The 15,220-nt window shown below is 35.1% G+C and overlaps 1 protein-coding gene across 3 annotated transcripts in view; it reads left to right on the top strand.

Moving 5' to 3' along the window:
- The window catches only part of DISP1 (dispatched RND transporter family member 1), a 184,343-nt gene that overhangs the window by 155,476 nt on the left and 13,647 nt on the right, over window positions 1-15,220 (top strand). For all 3 annotated transcript variants that reach the window (XM_079108115.1, XM_079108113.1, XM_079108114.1), the window contains 5 exons: window positions 2,266-2,295; window positions 7,857-7,980; window positions 8,769-8,896; window positions 9,240-9,337; window positions 11,760-11,857. In XM_079108115.1, coding sequence (XP_078964241.1) covers window positions 2,266-2,295; window positions 7,857-7,980; window positions 8,769-8,896; window positions 9,240-9,337; window positions 11,760-11,857 — 478 coding nt within the window. The remainder of the gene's footprint in view (window positions 1-2,265; window positions 2,296-7,856; window positions 7,981-8,768; window positions 8,897-9,239; window positions 9,338-11,759; window positions 11,858-15,220) is intronic.

Genomic DNA, 15,220 nt, shown 5'->3' with positions numbered 1-15,220 from the left:
TGTAACCGACAGAAATAGAAAATAAAACTACATTTACCTGTGTTGATGTTTATGCCCCTAGCTTATTGCTGGTTTTTATTGTTTACTGATGTCAAAGCTACTGAGCATGAGAAAAGTGATAAAAGATGCCTGTGTATTAATCCTACAAACACTAATTTGATATATACAAAGGACTATACATTATACTAAGTTATGGAAATTTAAACACATGTAAAATAGGGTTCCTCTTTATGCATTAAATATCTTATTTTTAGATTTAAAAATTAGTAATTTTACATATATAAAAAGAATGAATTTTTGTATTTAGTAATGCTATGAATATTTAATCTCATATTTGTTATTAAAGCACAAATTCTCTTACATTGTTCTTACTGTAAACTTCGAGTAAATTTCACATCTCCCAAAGAAAAGGTACCACTTTTCCCATATAAAAGCTTGATTCTTTATTGTATGATGGGTTCCTTCTCATGGTTTTACAAATACATACAGAACAGAGAGCAGCAGAATAGCCATTAAGAGACTTGAGTTCTCACTACAGCTTCCCTGCTGAGACCCTGAATGACCAAAAAAGGAAAGCTGATGCCCATAGTTAAAAATGGGGCTGGAATGGAACTGGAATTTATATGGATTCTCTAAGATTCTTTCTAGGGCTCACAACCTTTGAGATTGTTCTATCTCCTGAATTATAATACTTTTAATGATCTTAAAGTCCATGAGGGCATGTAAATAAGACATGGAATGTGAAACATAGGCATCTTTTGTATAAACAGATTAATATAAAGTACCTTCTAGAATGTAAGCTTCATGAAGTTTGGGACCCTGTTTGTCTCATTCAAGGCTATGTAGGAGCTAGATAAATATTTTTGTAAGAATGAATACACATGCCTGGTGCAGTGGCATATGCCTGTAATCCCAGCTATTCAAGAGCCTGAGGTAGGAAGATTCTTTCGAGGCCGTGTCAGCAATTTAATGAGACCCTTTCTCAAAATTTTAAAAGTATTGAGGATATAGCTTAGTATGTATAGTGCTTGATTCACATGTGCAAAGCCCTGGTTTCAAACTCCACTACTATTAAAGGTGGTAGTGGGGCAACACTTAGCAAGAAATGTTAAGTGGCATGAAAAATAAGAAAGAGAACTTTAGATCTTTAAGAAATTATAAGATGGGGTTTGAACTGTTGGAAAAGTAAAGCCTGAAGTAGAAAGTTTGGAGGGCAGGTGTTTACATTTTGTTTCCTCTAAGTATGGTCCAACCTAGTAGAAAATTTCTGGTTAAGAAAGGGTAGGCACATAGCTCGGGATCCCATTTATTCAATCATCATATACTTACACTCTTCATATTAGATTAGTGAAGTGATTCTCAAGCTTTGTGGTTTCATTACCGCTTTATACTTATAAAAATTATTGAGACCCTCCAAAGAGCTCTTGTTTATATGGGTTATAGCTGATATGTACCACATTGGAACTGAAACTAAGAAATTTTAAATTATGTGTGTAACACATTAAAATAAGAAATTTGTACATTATCATCAATGACATTTTCATGAAAAATAATTACATATTTAAAAAAAGTTTAGGGAGATAAGTATCAGTTCACATCTTTACAAAACTTTTTGATGTGTGGTTTTCCAGAGGATAGCAGAATTCTCATATTGCAACCCGTTGCAATAATTGGAACCTGGAGGCTCTCACAGACCCCATGAAAGGGTCTCAGGAACTCCTTTGGGTCTTCAGGTCATGCTGTGAAAACCACTGTACTTGGGACCAGTGAAACATTGGTAGTGGATTTTGTTCATTCACCAGATATTTATTAAAAGCTTAACACAGGCCAGCAAATAGGAAAAAAATTAATCTGCTAGGAATGAAGAGTTTGCAAGTTGTGACTGAGTTTGAAGTTTCCTGTGTATTCGAGTGGCAGGGTGTGAAGGATAAGAGGGAATAACACAGATATAGGGAAATGGTGATTTGAAATACAAGCCCACACTTGCTAAAAAGAAGCATGAAGTTAGATATTGATATCCTTCCTGTTTAAAAAAAAAATATGTGTTGGTAGGTGCTTGATTAAGGAAGAAGTTTCAATTGAGGTTCAAGGATGAGGATTCCTGTTGTAAAAGAGGTGAGGAGTCCAAGAGCTGTAGGTTCTGGGAGCATACTATATACAGTCTGACGGTGATTCATCTGGGTAGTGGGGACTAAGCACTTGTAAAACCTTTGTTTATATTATGATGCTTCGTTTCTGATTGTTTTTCCTTTGCTTTTGTTTCAGACCATCCAGACCTTTCAAGTTACCAAAAAGGTAAAGTAATTTGGGTCATCTCATTAAATAATAAACTTACCAGTATGCCTTTTCCCTTGTAATATTTTTCCCACATTTTGCTGCTCTTTCCACCTTCTTCATTCATATTTTTATGGAGAAAAAATAAATTTCCTGAGAGTTGACTGCTTGAGAAATCCTGTATCTCCAAAAGCAGTTTTAGTCTCAAGGTAGATTTTTAGGCCTTAAATTCTGTTTGTTTCTAACCATTTAAATTTGTCTGATTATTCTGTCTTCTTCCTGTAGTAGATTGGCTTGTCAGTGTCTTACTTGTTGAGGAAAGGGATAGTGTTGTAAAAGAGGTGATCATGCCAACTACCGTGATTTGAGTACATGGCAGTTTATTTCAAATGAGTTGTCTGATTTTCTTTCTAAAGATTTTGTTACTATATTAAGATAGTAACATCTTTTATGTGGAAATTTTTAAGGTTTATTTTTGGCAACCTCCATTCTGTTTTCTGTCTTTGTGTATTTGACCACTGTAGGTAGCTCATATGAAAGGAATCATATAGTTTTTGTCCTTTTGTGACTGACTCACTGACTTAGCATAATGTCCTCAAAATGTGTCCATGTGGTAGCATGTGTCAGAATTTCATTCCTTCTTAAAGCTGAATAATTCCATTCTCTTGTATGAATATACCATACTTTATCCAGTTATCCTTCATTTTTGCCAAAAAATAGAAAAAGATAAAGGGAAGAGATATGCAAGTAAGTATGTTATTAAGAAAAGGAATCTCACTCATCTAGAAATAATAAGGGCTTTCTCAGATGACTAAAAATTTTGAATTTTGAAAAGATTCTTTTTTTCTCTGCTATTAGATGGGTATTTTTAAAGTCTTAATTTCTTCTTTCTGGTATATATGCAAATAAGTATAACCTCTTCAAAAAAGCCTTTCTTGATTCGCTCTTCTCACCCTAGTTAGAATCTCTTTCTTTCTTCACTGAATTCAGAAAACATTTTATCCGTGCTCCCCTAAAATAATGTCTTTTTACATGATCTGGCAGATATTTGTGTACCTGTCTGATTTTCTGGATTAAGCTGTAAGTTCCTTGAAGGCATCTTTGAATTCCCAGAATAACTTGCATTCTTCTGTTTAATGCTATTTATTGGATGAATTTATTACTTCACACAAAAGAAAGAGTTCTGTTTTGTATTTTTGTGTGTGTGAAATTTCTCATACTTTAGCCACTCATCCCATTAAGTTGATAGTTGATGCCACTGGAAATGTTGTGATTAATAACATTTTGAAATGCCTCGCCTTAAGGGACGGGAGTAATAAGGAAGAGTTATAAGGGAAACAGAAAGGAATGAACCAAGGGACAAAGGATATTTAGGCAATAAGGGATAGCTAAATGTATTTAATATTTCTCAAGTCAGAAAGGTGGAAGCCAAGAATAGTTGGTTGTTTTTGGTAGTACAGAGAACAAAGCCATGAGACCAAAGGGCAGGCCACAGGGAATCCAGGTTTGGGTGGTTGGTCAGGAACTGGAGGCCCTTGCACTCTGAGGAAAGAGGAGAAAGAAGAATGTTTTCAGACATGCAACAAAAAGCAAGGAGGAAAATCTTCGTAAGCTTTTAAAAGAGGATAATTAACTGAGAGGAACAATATTGTAATACAAATGACCCTTTTAAAATGGGCCCCCATTCAATATCATGTGAGCATTAAGTTGGCCCTGTTTATTTGTTCTAACAGTTATTTATTTCTAGAGTAAGCCAAATAATAAGGTGGCTGAGAATCTTTAATATTCTTGAAGGACTTGCCATTGGATACCAACCCAGCACAGCAGTAACAACCTGGACCAGAGTGTCCAACAGCATGTCCACTAATTTAGATTCACACTGCCCCCACCAGCACATTTAAGTCACCCTCCAAAAAATTTCTGTCTCCTTATTCTGTAGAATGAGGACAGGTCTGTCCAATCTGTATACTATTTGAGACTTCATCAACTGAAAAACTGATGGGAACTTGTACCCAGCAGTGCCTTGGATGGGCTGCAGGCCTCATCTCAGCAGCTGGCACAGCAGTAGGCCTCAGGGACAGCTGCCACACAAGCATTAGCTAGACAGTGACTCCTGCCAGAACCCAGGTGCCCAGAGGTATATAGAATTTGCAACTATACTGTGTTGTTACCCAGATAGTTCTAAAATTAGAGCAGGTGGGTGAAGACAAATGTTTGATGTGCAGAAGAATGTATGCTAGTAAAATTTTGAAAATTCTTCTAATTGCACACAAATGGTTTACTTTTCAAAGAAAATAATAGGCAGGCACTTTATTTTTTAGTGTATTCTTTGAACCCAGACTCACTAAGAGTGAAGTTAGTTGAGGTATACATATATAGTGGGAGAGATTTATAGGCCATTTTTAATTTCCTTTACTTCTCCCATTTTCATTAGATTTTTAGCTTGATATTACAACCATTGTCTGGATTTCATATCGTACATGAAACCTTTGTTTTCCACATAGTGCTTACAGTGATATCATATCCTAGCATAGATATCAGAAGGAGCAGAAATGCTCTCAGTAATTTTGTAGTGTTTAGGAGAAATACTTGTCTGAGTAAAACTTAGAATAATTGGGCTTCCCTCTGTGGTGCCTTACATACTCAGGATGGTGTTTCCATTTCTTAAGTGTGAACAGTTGTCTCTAAAAAAGGCCAGCATATGAAACATCTGCTGTGTGAGGAAGTGTAATTGTAATATAGTAGGGTTAAATGTGTTTGGAAGAAATGTGAAGTCACTAATACCATAAAGTTTCCATATGTAGTCAGTACACATATATGGTATATAGCAGTGCTGTAAAATCAAAACCAAATGTTTTCAAAGGGTAGAAAAGCAATTATTGAAAGAGGCTTTTAAGGTTACTATACATGTGTGTGCAGATCTTTTATGAACACAAAACAAAAAATTACTATATGGGTAAATTAAACCACAGTATGAAAACTAAGCAATTTTGGGCCCACTGCCCTCTATTGAGAATTTGTAGGTAGAAATGCGTAACTTCTGGTTCATTTGAAAGAAAATGGATTCATTTAAAATAAAATGTAATGAATAATTGTATGAGCCTGAAGCCATTTTCATTTCACATCGCTGATATTTTAAAGGTCTGAAATGTAACAGACTCTTTTAAAGTCTGAAGGAATGAACAGAAAGTCTCAGATGTGCTGTTGAAACAAAGGACTTTACTGCTTCAAAACCAGTTACTTTCATCTTAGTTTGCATTTGGTGGAGGAGGAAATAAAGCAAGGAGAATACTTTTGCATTGGGTGTGTTCTAGAAACATGAAAACTTCTGGCTACTTGGTGTTTACATTTGAACAACCCCAGGCACCATGTTGTGATTTATGTTCTCATTACATTCAGAATTATTTTTTAAAGGTTACTTTGACTTATCCAGTATAACTTTTCCTTAATGAATTTTTTTGGGGGGGTGGGGATACCAGGGTGCTTAAATTTTTTTTTTTTTTTTTTTTTTTTTGAGACAGGATCCTACTAAGTTGCTTAGGGCCTCACTAAGTTGCTAAGGCTGGCTTTGAACTAGCCATCCTCCTGCCTCAGCCTCCTGAACCATTGAAATTACAGGTGTGTGCCACCATGCCTGACTCCTTAGTGAGGTTTTAAATTCAGCATTTGTAGTCAAGGAAATAATGTTCAAGCTTAGAGACCTGTGAATCTATGTGATTTTGCCCAGAGAAGTCAACTCTTGGTGGGGCCCAGAATTTTTAGTCCTGAATTTGGGGAAGCAGACATTTGAGGCAAGATTACTTATTCCTAATGTCTCTAGCTTCTCTTTAGTTTAAAGAGAGAGAGAGGAAAGGGTAGTAATTAAGAACCAGACTCTAGAACCAGACTGTCTAGGTTCCTCGTTTGATGACTTGAAACAAGTTCCTTAACCTAACTGTGCCTCAGTTTCGTCACATAAAGTGACTGAGTGTCAGAATTAATGTGATGATAGTCTATGGAAGGCACAGGAGCAAATACTACTTGAGTAAGTGCAAGTTATCATCATTTTTTAAAAAATAACTTTAAAGGAGCAGCAATGAGGAATGCTTGTGATAGTTCCTTAAAGCACATATATGTTATATTTTAATTCCCTTAAATTGTAATTTGAGGTAAATATTGTCATAAAGCCAGATCTATGAAGTCAAGAGGGCAGAATATAAAAATTAGTAATCTATTCTTAGAGAAATGTAGTAGCTTCTCTCAGAACCACCAGCTTTATTTGTAACTGTTAGTGTGGTTTTGAAGAGATAATTCATAAATATATGAGTAAGAACCTATTTCAAATGAACCAGAAAGAGCCATCACAGCAGCCAAATAAGCTAACATTGTTGAGAATTTGAGAATAGTGGTCCACAAGTTAAGTATTTTGAGTTTTTATTCTTCTAATAATGATTCAAGAAACCAGAACTTTGCTGGATGCATTTTGAAGTTTAGAAAAAGGTTAGTTTAGTAAGCTCTTTATTAGCACTCAATTCGTATTAAGACCGGAAGTGTCAAGACAATAACACATGGATTGTGTTTCCCTCTGCAGATAGCCTACATTCTCCCTTTAATGAATATTCCTAGCTTTATCCCCAAAGGCATCTCTCTTAAGATTACACTTATTTTCCATTGAATGTGTACCTACTTTCTAAATAAACATCTCTCTGTGCCTTTGGTGGGGGGGGGGGGGATAAGGCATTGTTCAGATTGTTCAGGGTGTTGTGGAAGTGGGGTTGAGGTGTATACAGAAATGTCTCTTGTGTTTGAAGGTGGTGTATGAGGGTATGGGGAGGGTATCTGGAAATAAAGGCCCATTGATGGCATTTGGAAATGGACAGAAGATTCTAAGGTATAGGAAGAGACTGAAGCCAGACTCCAGTGCCTGGAAAGTAGAAGAATGGTAGACACCCACGTGTGTGTTCATTTAGTTCCTGGGTATTTATTAAGCATCTCCTTAAGGTACTGTTTTAGACATTGATAATAAACCAAATAAAAATATCTGCCCTCGTGAAACTCATAGTTTAGTGGATATGTTCATTATAGTTTGAACTAGAAGGAAAACTAAAGGTTTTAGAAACTGGTTTGGTTATTTTTCAGATTTACACTACATGAACCTGTTTGGAGACTGATCTCTTCAGTTTACTGAACTGGTCGAGTAACGTTATGGAGAAAGGAAATGACAGAAACAGAAGTTCTGGAAGTGGCTAGAAGGAGGATGGATCTTTTGTTAAAATTCTTTTTCTATTTATAAATTAGAGTTTTTTGATCTTTTTCAGGCATTAGGTATAAAATGTTATTTGTCATATACCAACATTATTCTTAATAAATGCTGACGTGTGACATATGACCAGTACTGCTTTATTGCAGAAATGAAAGGATAATAACATTGTAACTTTCTACAATTACATATAAATACTTTTTATCCTATAAGCTCTTTTATTGATAAATGCCTATACTTAGGTCTCTAAAATATAAGGACCTAGCAAATTGTTCTCTTAGGTAGCAAAAAACTCTACACTGATTCTAAGAAGCCCTCTTTGTGTTTTCTTTATGCTTTATAGTTATGCAGCCCTGCTAGCTGACTGGCCAGTGGTGGTCTTGGGCATGTGCACTGTGTTTATTGTGGTCTGTGCTTTGGTTGGAGTATTAGTACCAGAGCTTCCCGACTTCTCTGATCCACTGCTGGTAAGGAGAACTGAACCAGTAGAATCTATCTATTTTCTTTAGCCTAAAATCATCTCCATGAATTAAATATTTTAATACATGTTGCATTCTGTTATTTAACTCTCTTTCTGAAAAAGTAAAGATGTATTACCTGTTTTCTCAGGTTCTCAAAAGATCAAGGAACTTGCTTAACCTCAAAACTCTGTAAATTTTGTTTCTGTGTCTCCATGTTTAAGTTAAAAGGCAATCTACTAAAGAATCTGCATATTATAAAATCATTTTCAGAAAGTTTTTAAGACTGAGGGTCTCTTTTTTTTCCCCCTAAAGCAGTTAAAGGAATTTCAGTATTACTAACAGATAGCAGAGTCTGTTTTTAAGTAAATTTTCCTCTGGAGTGGAATAATGAGAAAAATGTGAACAAGAATAATGATATATTTTCCATAAAAACACTGTAACAATGCATAATGTAATTTAATTTGATCATAACTTTTATGAGATTAAAAATAAGTATTTACTAAATGCTTAGGCATGAATTAGAAAAATAAGTTTCTGGTAAGTTTTTTTCTTCTTTCCTGAGACAGGTAACATACCAAAGAATCAAACTATTTTGTCACAATAAATAGGTGATCATTATCATGTCAAGTCATCCTGTTTTAATGCAGCTCACCTCTGGAGTAGCTGTGAGGAATGTCTATATTTTCTATTGAGAGCTATACATCACTTTGACATTACTTTCCCAAGCTGTTATTATAACTATACTTAGCCTAAAATGAAATATACTAATGAGAGCGTGTAATATTTTGCCTTAGGGTTTTGAACCACGAGGGACTGCAATAGGACAGAGACTGGTAACATGGAATAACATGGTGAAAAATACAGGATACAAAGCAACATTAGCAAATTATCCTTTTAAATATGCAGATGAACAAGCCAAAAGGTAATCATTTATTTTATATAACTTTTAGACAAAATATTCCTTAGTAGATTCTTCTTTAAATGTTACCTGAGCATAAAGGTTAAATGTAAAATGTGAGACCCAAAAGCTTTTGCCACACAATTTGTTTAACTTGTCATTGTTTTATAAGAGTCTGTTGTAGAAGGATGAAAAGGTGAGGTTTTCTTTTCTTTTTTTTTTTCTTTTTCAGAAGTGAGAAAATTAATGTTTGTTGTTTGTAATAATCCTTCCAACTTAGTGTCAAGTAGGTTATGGCTCCTGGTATGCTTACCAACCTCAAAATAGTTAGAACTTTAGTAAAGATCAAATTGTTGTTCCATTTCAGCCATCGAGATGATAGGTGGTCAGATGATCATTATGAAAGAGAAAAAAGAGAAGTGGACTGGAACTTCCACAAAGACAGCTTTTTCTGTGATGTTCCAAGTAAGTAGCATCCTAGATGAACAAACCAAACCCCTCGGCAATTTGCTCGCATGCAGGGTGGCAAATGATCACATTATAAAAGCAATATATGGCTAGTCACACAACTTTATTATTTCTATCATACTTTAAAAGAGATTTTCAGTTGAATTACTTATTTTACTCCTCTAGATTAATCAACCACTAGTATAAATTTATTTGTAATAAAATTTAAGAAAAAGATTGGATTATATTCATTTTAAGAAATATATAATCTAATAAAATTCTTGACCTTCAAAATTTCAAGTAATATTTCAAATTCTTTATACTATTTATATCTAGCAAGTTACAAGTACATAGTTTTGGATTAAACCCTGAAATAATCTATTGTATTATCAAAAAATTTTTGAAGCTCTAATTTATTTAAAAAACATACAGTAAGAGCCTTCTATGTGCCTGCTTTGCCACTTAGTAGTAGAAACAGAGATGTGAACAAAATAAAGTCCAGAAGTCCAAAGCTTGAATGTGCAAAGGGCCTGGCAGATAATATGAGTGAGTAAAGCTAGCTGGGTATAAGATGGTTAGAATTGATGGTGACTGTGGAGCATCAGAGAGCACCTGTTCTATCTAAAGAAATCAACTGATACTCAGCTACAGTAGAATGTGCCCTTGTGTAAATGAGGGCCCGATGTTGCAAGAACTTCCCAGAAATTCTGATTTTAATGTGAAATCATAGATCTCTAAGTATTGGTAGCAAGCTCACTAAATAAAATTCGCTGTAACATAAAGTCAGCCTGATTACTCTGCAGCTGCCAGAGAAGAAGGAACATGAGACATATAAGAAATATAGATGAATACATAAAACTTTGATTAGCTGGAACAAGTAGTTGTGGTTAATTATAATTTCTCATTAAGTGTGAATTATCATTAAAGCTCTTCTGGATTTAGTATTTTTTAGTGGTGGTGAAAAGCCCTCTTAAGTGTGTATTTTCCTGTCTTCTTAGAATACTAGAAAACCTGATAAAATCTTTGTTTCTAGATCTTGTCAAGACTTCAGGTCTTTATTTTGAACACATTTCACTATATAGTAAATAGAGAGAGAGTAAGGGGTTAGGCAGAATCTTATAGTGATCCCAGGAAGCAATACAAGTTTCCTTTTCTGTCTCTTCTTTTTAAAAAACATTAGAAAAACTTAACTTGGGTTAGTTGAATGTTCTGACTGCCTTATTTCTTTCAAAGCGTTACTACATTACTGCTTAATCAACATCTGTTAGTTAATATCTTAACCAGGAGGTACATTAGCAAGTTTTTATATTTAAGTTGTCAACACCAAATATTTGTCTTATAAGTAATAGGTTCTGCCTTGACCAAAGACATTATCGACTCTATGTAAATGAAGTGTTTGTTTCTACAAGGCCAATTTTGCTCCCAAATCATTTATGTAAGGTAGTAACTATTTGATAAAAGCAAGAATTTACTAAAGAAAACTTCATGATCATGAAAATAAAGCCTTTTGTACAATAAAGCTTTTTTCATAAATTTGCCTGTTAGCTTCATTAATGCAGTTTAGCATTTTAGGTATGTAAAATTAATTTTATTTGATACATGTTAAATGTTTTTAATTACTGAAGAGACAGAAACAATACTTAGCACATATTTTCATTTTCATTCAATTATGACAATTGTTTGAGGTAGGTGTTGCTGTCACCGTTTTATAAATGAGGAAGCAGACTCAGAGAAGCTGTTAGTTGCATGAAGTCACACAAGTTATCAGTGGCAGGACCTGATTACAGCCAGATCAGACTCCAAAGATCATGCTCTTTCCAGTATATCATGCACCTCCCTTATTGGGAAACATAGTTTGTATTAATCTGATTTCAAAATATTTTTTCTAGACTATTACACCAGAAACTTCAAGTACTCAACCAGAATAGGCAGTATATTTGGGATCCTGGCTGGCATTTTATACATAGTTGTACTCTGTTTTCAGCCCTTTTAAATTGATCACCTGCCATTTTTCCTCTGTAGCTAGCTGCCAGAGAAAATATCCTTATAATCCATTCTTGACATTCCCTAGTGCATCATTCTTCAATTTTATATACCATTAGGGTGATGTGTTGTGAAACTAAGAGGGAGGCATTTGATTCATTTCCTGCTAAAAGTTCATGTGCATGTTTCTTCCTAATTATAATATGATCAGAAATAGATATGTTATATATTTATTTACTACAATTTTAAGGTATAGGAAGTAGACACAGGCTTTGGGTTAAGGCAATATTATAGCCCTTTTTTGTTGTTTATTTAACATTTTCTCCTGGAATTTATCATAGGACAGAATTTCCAGCTAATGAATTATCTGTGTGATTTCCCAACTTTTGTTTGTGAATTCTGAGACTTATGAAATAAATGAATAAACCTTCTTCCTTTCTCTTTTTCATATCACCAGGTGACCGATATTCCAGAGTAGTATTTACCTCAGCAGGAGGAGAGACATTATGGAATTTACCTGCAATTAAATCAATGTGCAATGTAGATAATTCCAGGGTATGTAAAATAAAACTGAAATCTGTTTAGCACAAATAAGGTTTATTATTGAAACTGCTTTAACTTTTGCCCTGGTGTCTGGTCAGATGAAAGTACTTAAGAGACTTACCTACTGAGGAGGAAACACCAGCAGGCCAGCTTTAGGTTCTTTCAGATCCCAGGATCAAAGTGTCCCTGTGTTGCCCCATCTTTACAACACACTATCTTCCTTAGTAAACAGCTCTTTTCCTTTGCTACTCATGTTCTCTCTCCCTGATAGTCTTTTCTGTTATTTCCCAGCATATTGTTTTTCAGGATAATAGCTAAAATTGTATTTTCTCTCTTCTCTAATCTAGTTTCATTGTTCTCTTCATCTCCCCTGCCCAGGCAGTTGTCAGCATCTTAATTATGCTATTAAATGCCTGCCTCTCTGGCAATCAATGGGTCATTTGAGCCAGTGACCTCAAAGGAAAATTCAGGGAACAGGTTAGGAAAGGGGACATCAAAGGGCATAACTACAGATGTATGTAAATGGCCCTACTAATCCAAACCAGACTGCTTAAACTCTAAATACCTTCCTGCTTTAGAAGACACTGGAATATAAAAAGACAGTCTTCTCCAAAGCCAAACAGATGTCAGCACCAGAAGATATAAAGTCAGCCGCTGGGTTTGGAAGAGCTGTCAATCTCATGTGTTCAAAGCCAGTTTCCCCAAGTAGAAACTGCTGTCTGGTATCACTGATGGGCCTGTCTAAGCACAGCAACTTGGCAGAAAAGGAACTCATTATGTTCTTAGCGTAAATCTGAAATGTAAAATCACTGGTTAGTTAAAAATCAAATCATCTGCCCTGCTAATAGCTAGCTTGCCAACCCAATGCAATCTTCATTCTATCAACAGGATTTCTTAATGGAATAGAAGGTAGAAAGGACTCTTAGAGGTCACCAGACCAACAGTCTCATTGTGCTGACATGAGTACCTTCCAAGAAGTAAGTGGCCACATCCTCTAGTTAGTTGGTCCCAGAATTCCTGGCTTTATTCCATTTTTCATTCTTAGAGGCTGTTTGTACATTTTGAAAATGACTCTCCCTTTGATTAGAATATCAATTTTCTGTCAATGCCACCTTCTGTTTAATAACTCCAAATAGACCAAAGCCATAAATGATCTAAATACAAAACAAAGCTTCTTAATCAGTGGCCAATTTTTTGTTTGCTGAATTTTCTTCTCTTCCACAGCTATCACGTCCATACATGGAGGCTGTAAACATATTTTTCCTCATCATGTTTTGCAACACTTCTCACGTTGGAAGTTAACTCTAAAGTAGTAGATGTGTAGTGGCACTATGTATAAGAGTTTATACTGTGTACTTGTATATGACTCACACTGGACGTGTGGCTTTGGGATTTTTAATACCTTTTAACAGATGAGAAGTTGAGCTCAGAGAAATTTAGCCAGTCTAGTTACTTTATCATCACACTTTAGATGAGAGCATGTCATTAACTTCTACATCTTTCACTCCATTAATTTTGGACTCTTTTACTTCTATACCTTTTACCTGGGATTGATCTTCAGATACCCCCCCCCCTTTTTCCCAAAGTGTTCTAAATACATTGCTGTGAATTATTTCATTGAATCCTCATGACAGAGTTGTGAACCAGATACTACTATTTGCCCACTTTACAGATGAGGGAAGTTTACACACATGGTAAGTGGCAGATCCAGGATTTGAAACCAGCTACATCTAACTCCAGAATCCGCCCTCACTCACCATGATTGGTGATTTCATAGAGAAGAAGATACTCCTAGCCCCATTTTTATTTAGTTTTGTTTTACTGTATATGCCTTTTCCTATTCAGATGAACCTTAATGAGTCAAAATGGCCTCGAATAAGTATTTGGAGTGTTGTTGTTGTTGTTATATTTAAGAGCTAGCAATTCCATGAGTGTATGTGAGACTAAATGGATTCAAGAACTCAAAAGCCAATAAGCAATACTGTGTCATGATAGCTTTCATCAGTGAAAACAGCATCTGTCTGTGTGTGTTAGATGATAAAAATCAGCGTATAGAAGTAGCTTACAGAAAGGTATACACAATGAGATAAACAAGTTGAGTTAATTACATGAAGTGAAAGTAATGGGAAGAAAATAATAAAACTAAGAAAGAGTAATATTAAGCATATGAGAACCCATACTCACAACCTGCATTTGCTGGTGATGAATTGCAGATTTATCTCTAACCTCCCATGAGATGGCAGAGTGGGGGGAGGGGATTAAAATTATGATAAAAGTCACTGATAGGTTAATAAATATGTTTTTTTAGAAGAATCCCTGCTTTTCCTCATGCTAAGGGGGAATCATTCTCCATGGTCTTCATAAAAGAAGTGTGATGTCATAGAGTTCTTAGCAGCATTCTTATAAGAGGTACAGTATTAGTAAAACATACCTTAGGTAGGCTGGTAATAAGAAAACATGATGGCAAAGCATTTCTATAAGGGATTAAAATAATGAATCTAGATATTAGCTTTTTAATAATTTGACTTGATGCATTTACAGAATTTATATAAATACGCTTTTCTTGTCTGAATATATCTCTTTACTGGATTCACAATAAGGATTGGACAGCTATGAGTTCAAGTTTGTAATCCCTGGCAAGAACAGATTTTCTAGGTCATCCAGCCTGTTGAGCCTGGTATTAAGGGCTTAATTTTCCTCCCTTTATTCTTTTCTCAACTTCTTAAAATATCACCAACTTAGCCAGTAGTTTTAAAAGTTAAGGTATCATTTAAAACTTTGCTGGTTTTTTTCTTTTTCTCTCTTCTCTTCCTTTACCCCCTACTTTATGTCAACTCCACCCCTGCTACTATCTAACTAGGGAAATGTGCAAAGACATGTTATAACCACATGAGCAAAATGATTCCCTAAAATATCCAATTTGCAAATAACTAGAATTAGAAGGGCTGTATTTCTCCTGAGAGTTACAAGAAATTGCTTTCATGGACTCCATTTTTATTTTTATAAACTTCAAAGATTTTGAAATTATTCCAATGAATCCTTCTAAAAAATGATGAAAATGTAACTGCCAATCTTAAGCCCCACAGTATAATACATGCCTCTGTATTTATCTCTTTCAGACACAGATGACCAAGTTAGTGCCACTGTCATGCCATACTGACTGACTTTGGCATTCCTTCTAGAGGTGTCCATAAGCCCTCATACACGATATACATACAATATTGTTTTTTCTTCCGTACTAGGAGTTGAACACAGGTTCATGCATATGCTGAGCAAGTGCTCTATGCACTGAGCTATATCTCTAGCTCTTTTTATTTTGAGATGATCTCTTTAAGTTACCTAGGTTGTCCTTAAAGCTGAGATTATCGGCATGTG

The sequence above is a fragment of the Sciurus vulgaris genome (assembly GCF_902686455.1).
Source record: "Sciurus vulgaris genome assembly, chromosome: 12".
NCBI classification, from domain to species: domain Eukaryota; kingdom Metazoa; phylum Chordata; class Mammalia; order Rodentia; family Sciuridae; genus Sciurus; species Sciurus vulgaris.
Note: the sequence above shows the minus strand (reverse complement) of the source record. Positions and strands in the feature narration are given on the sequence as shown.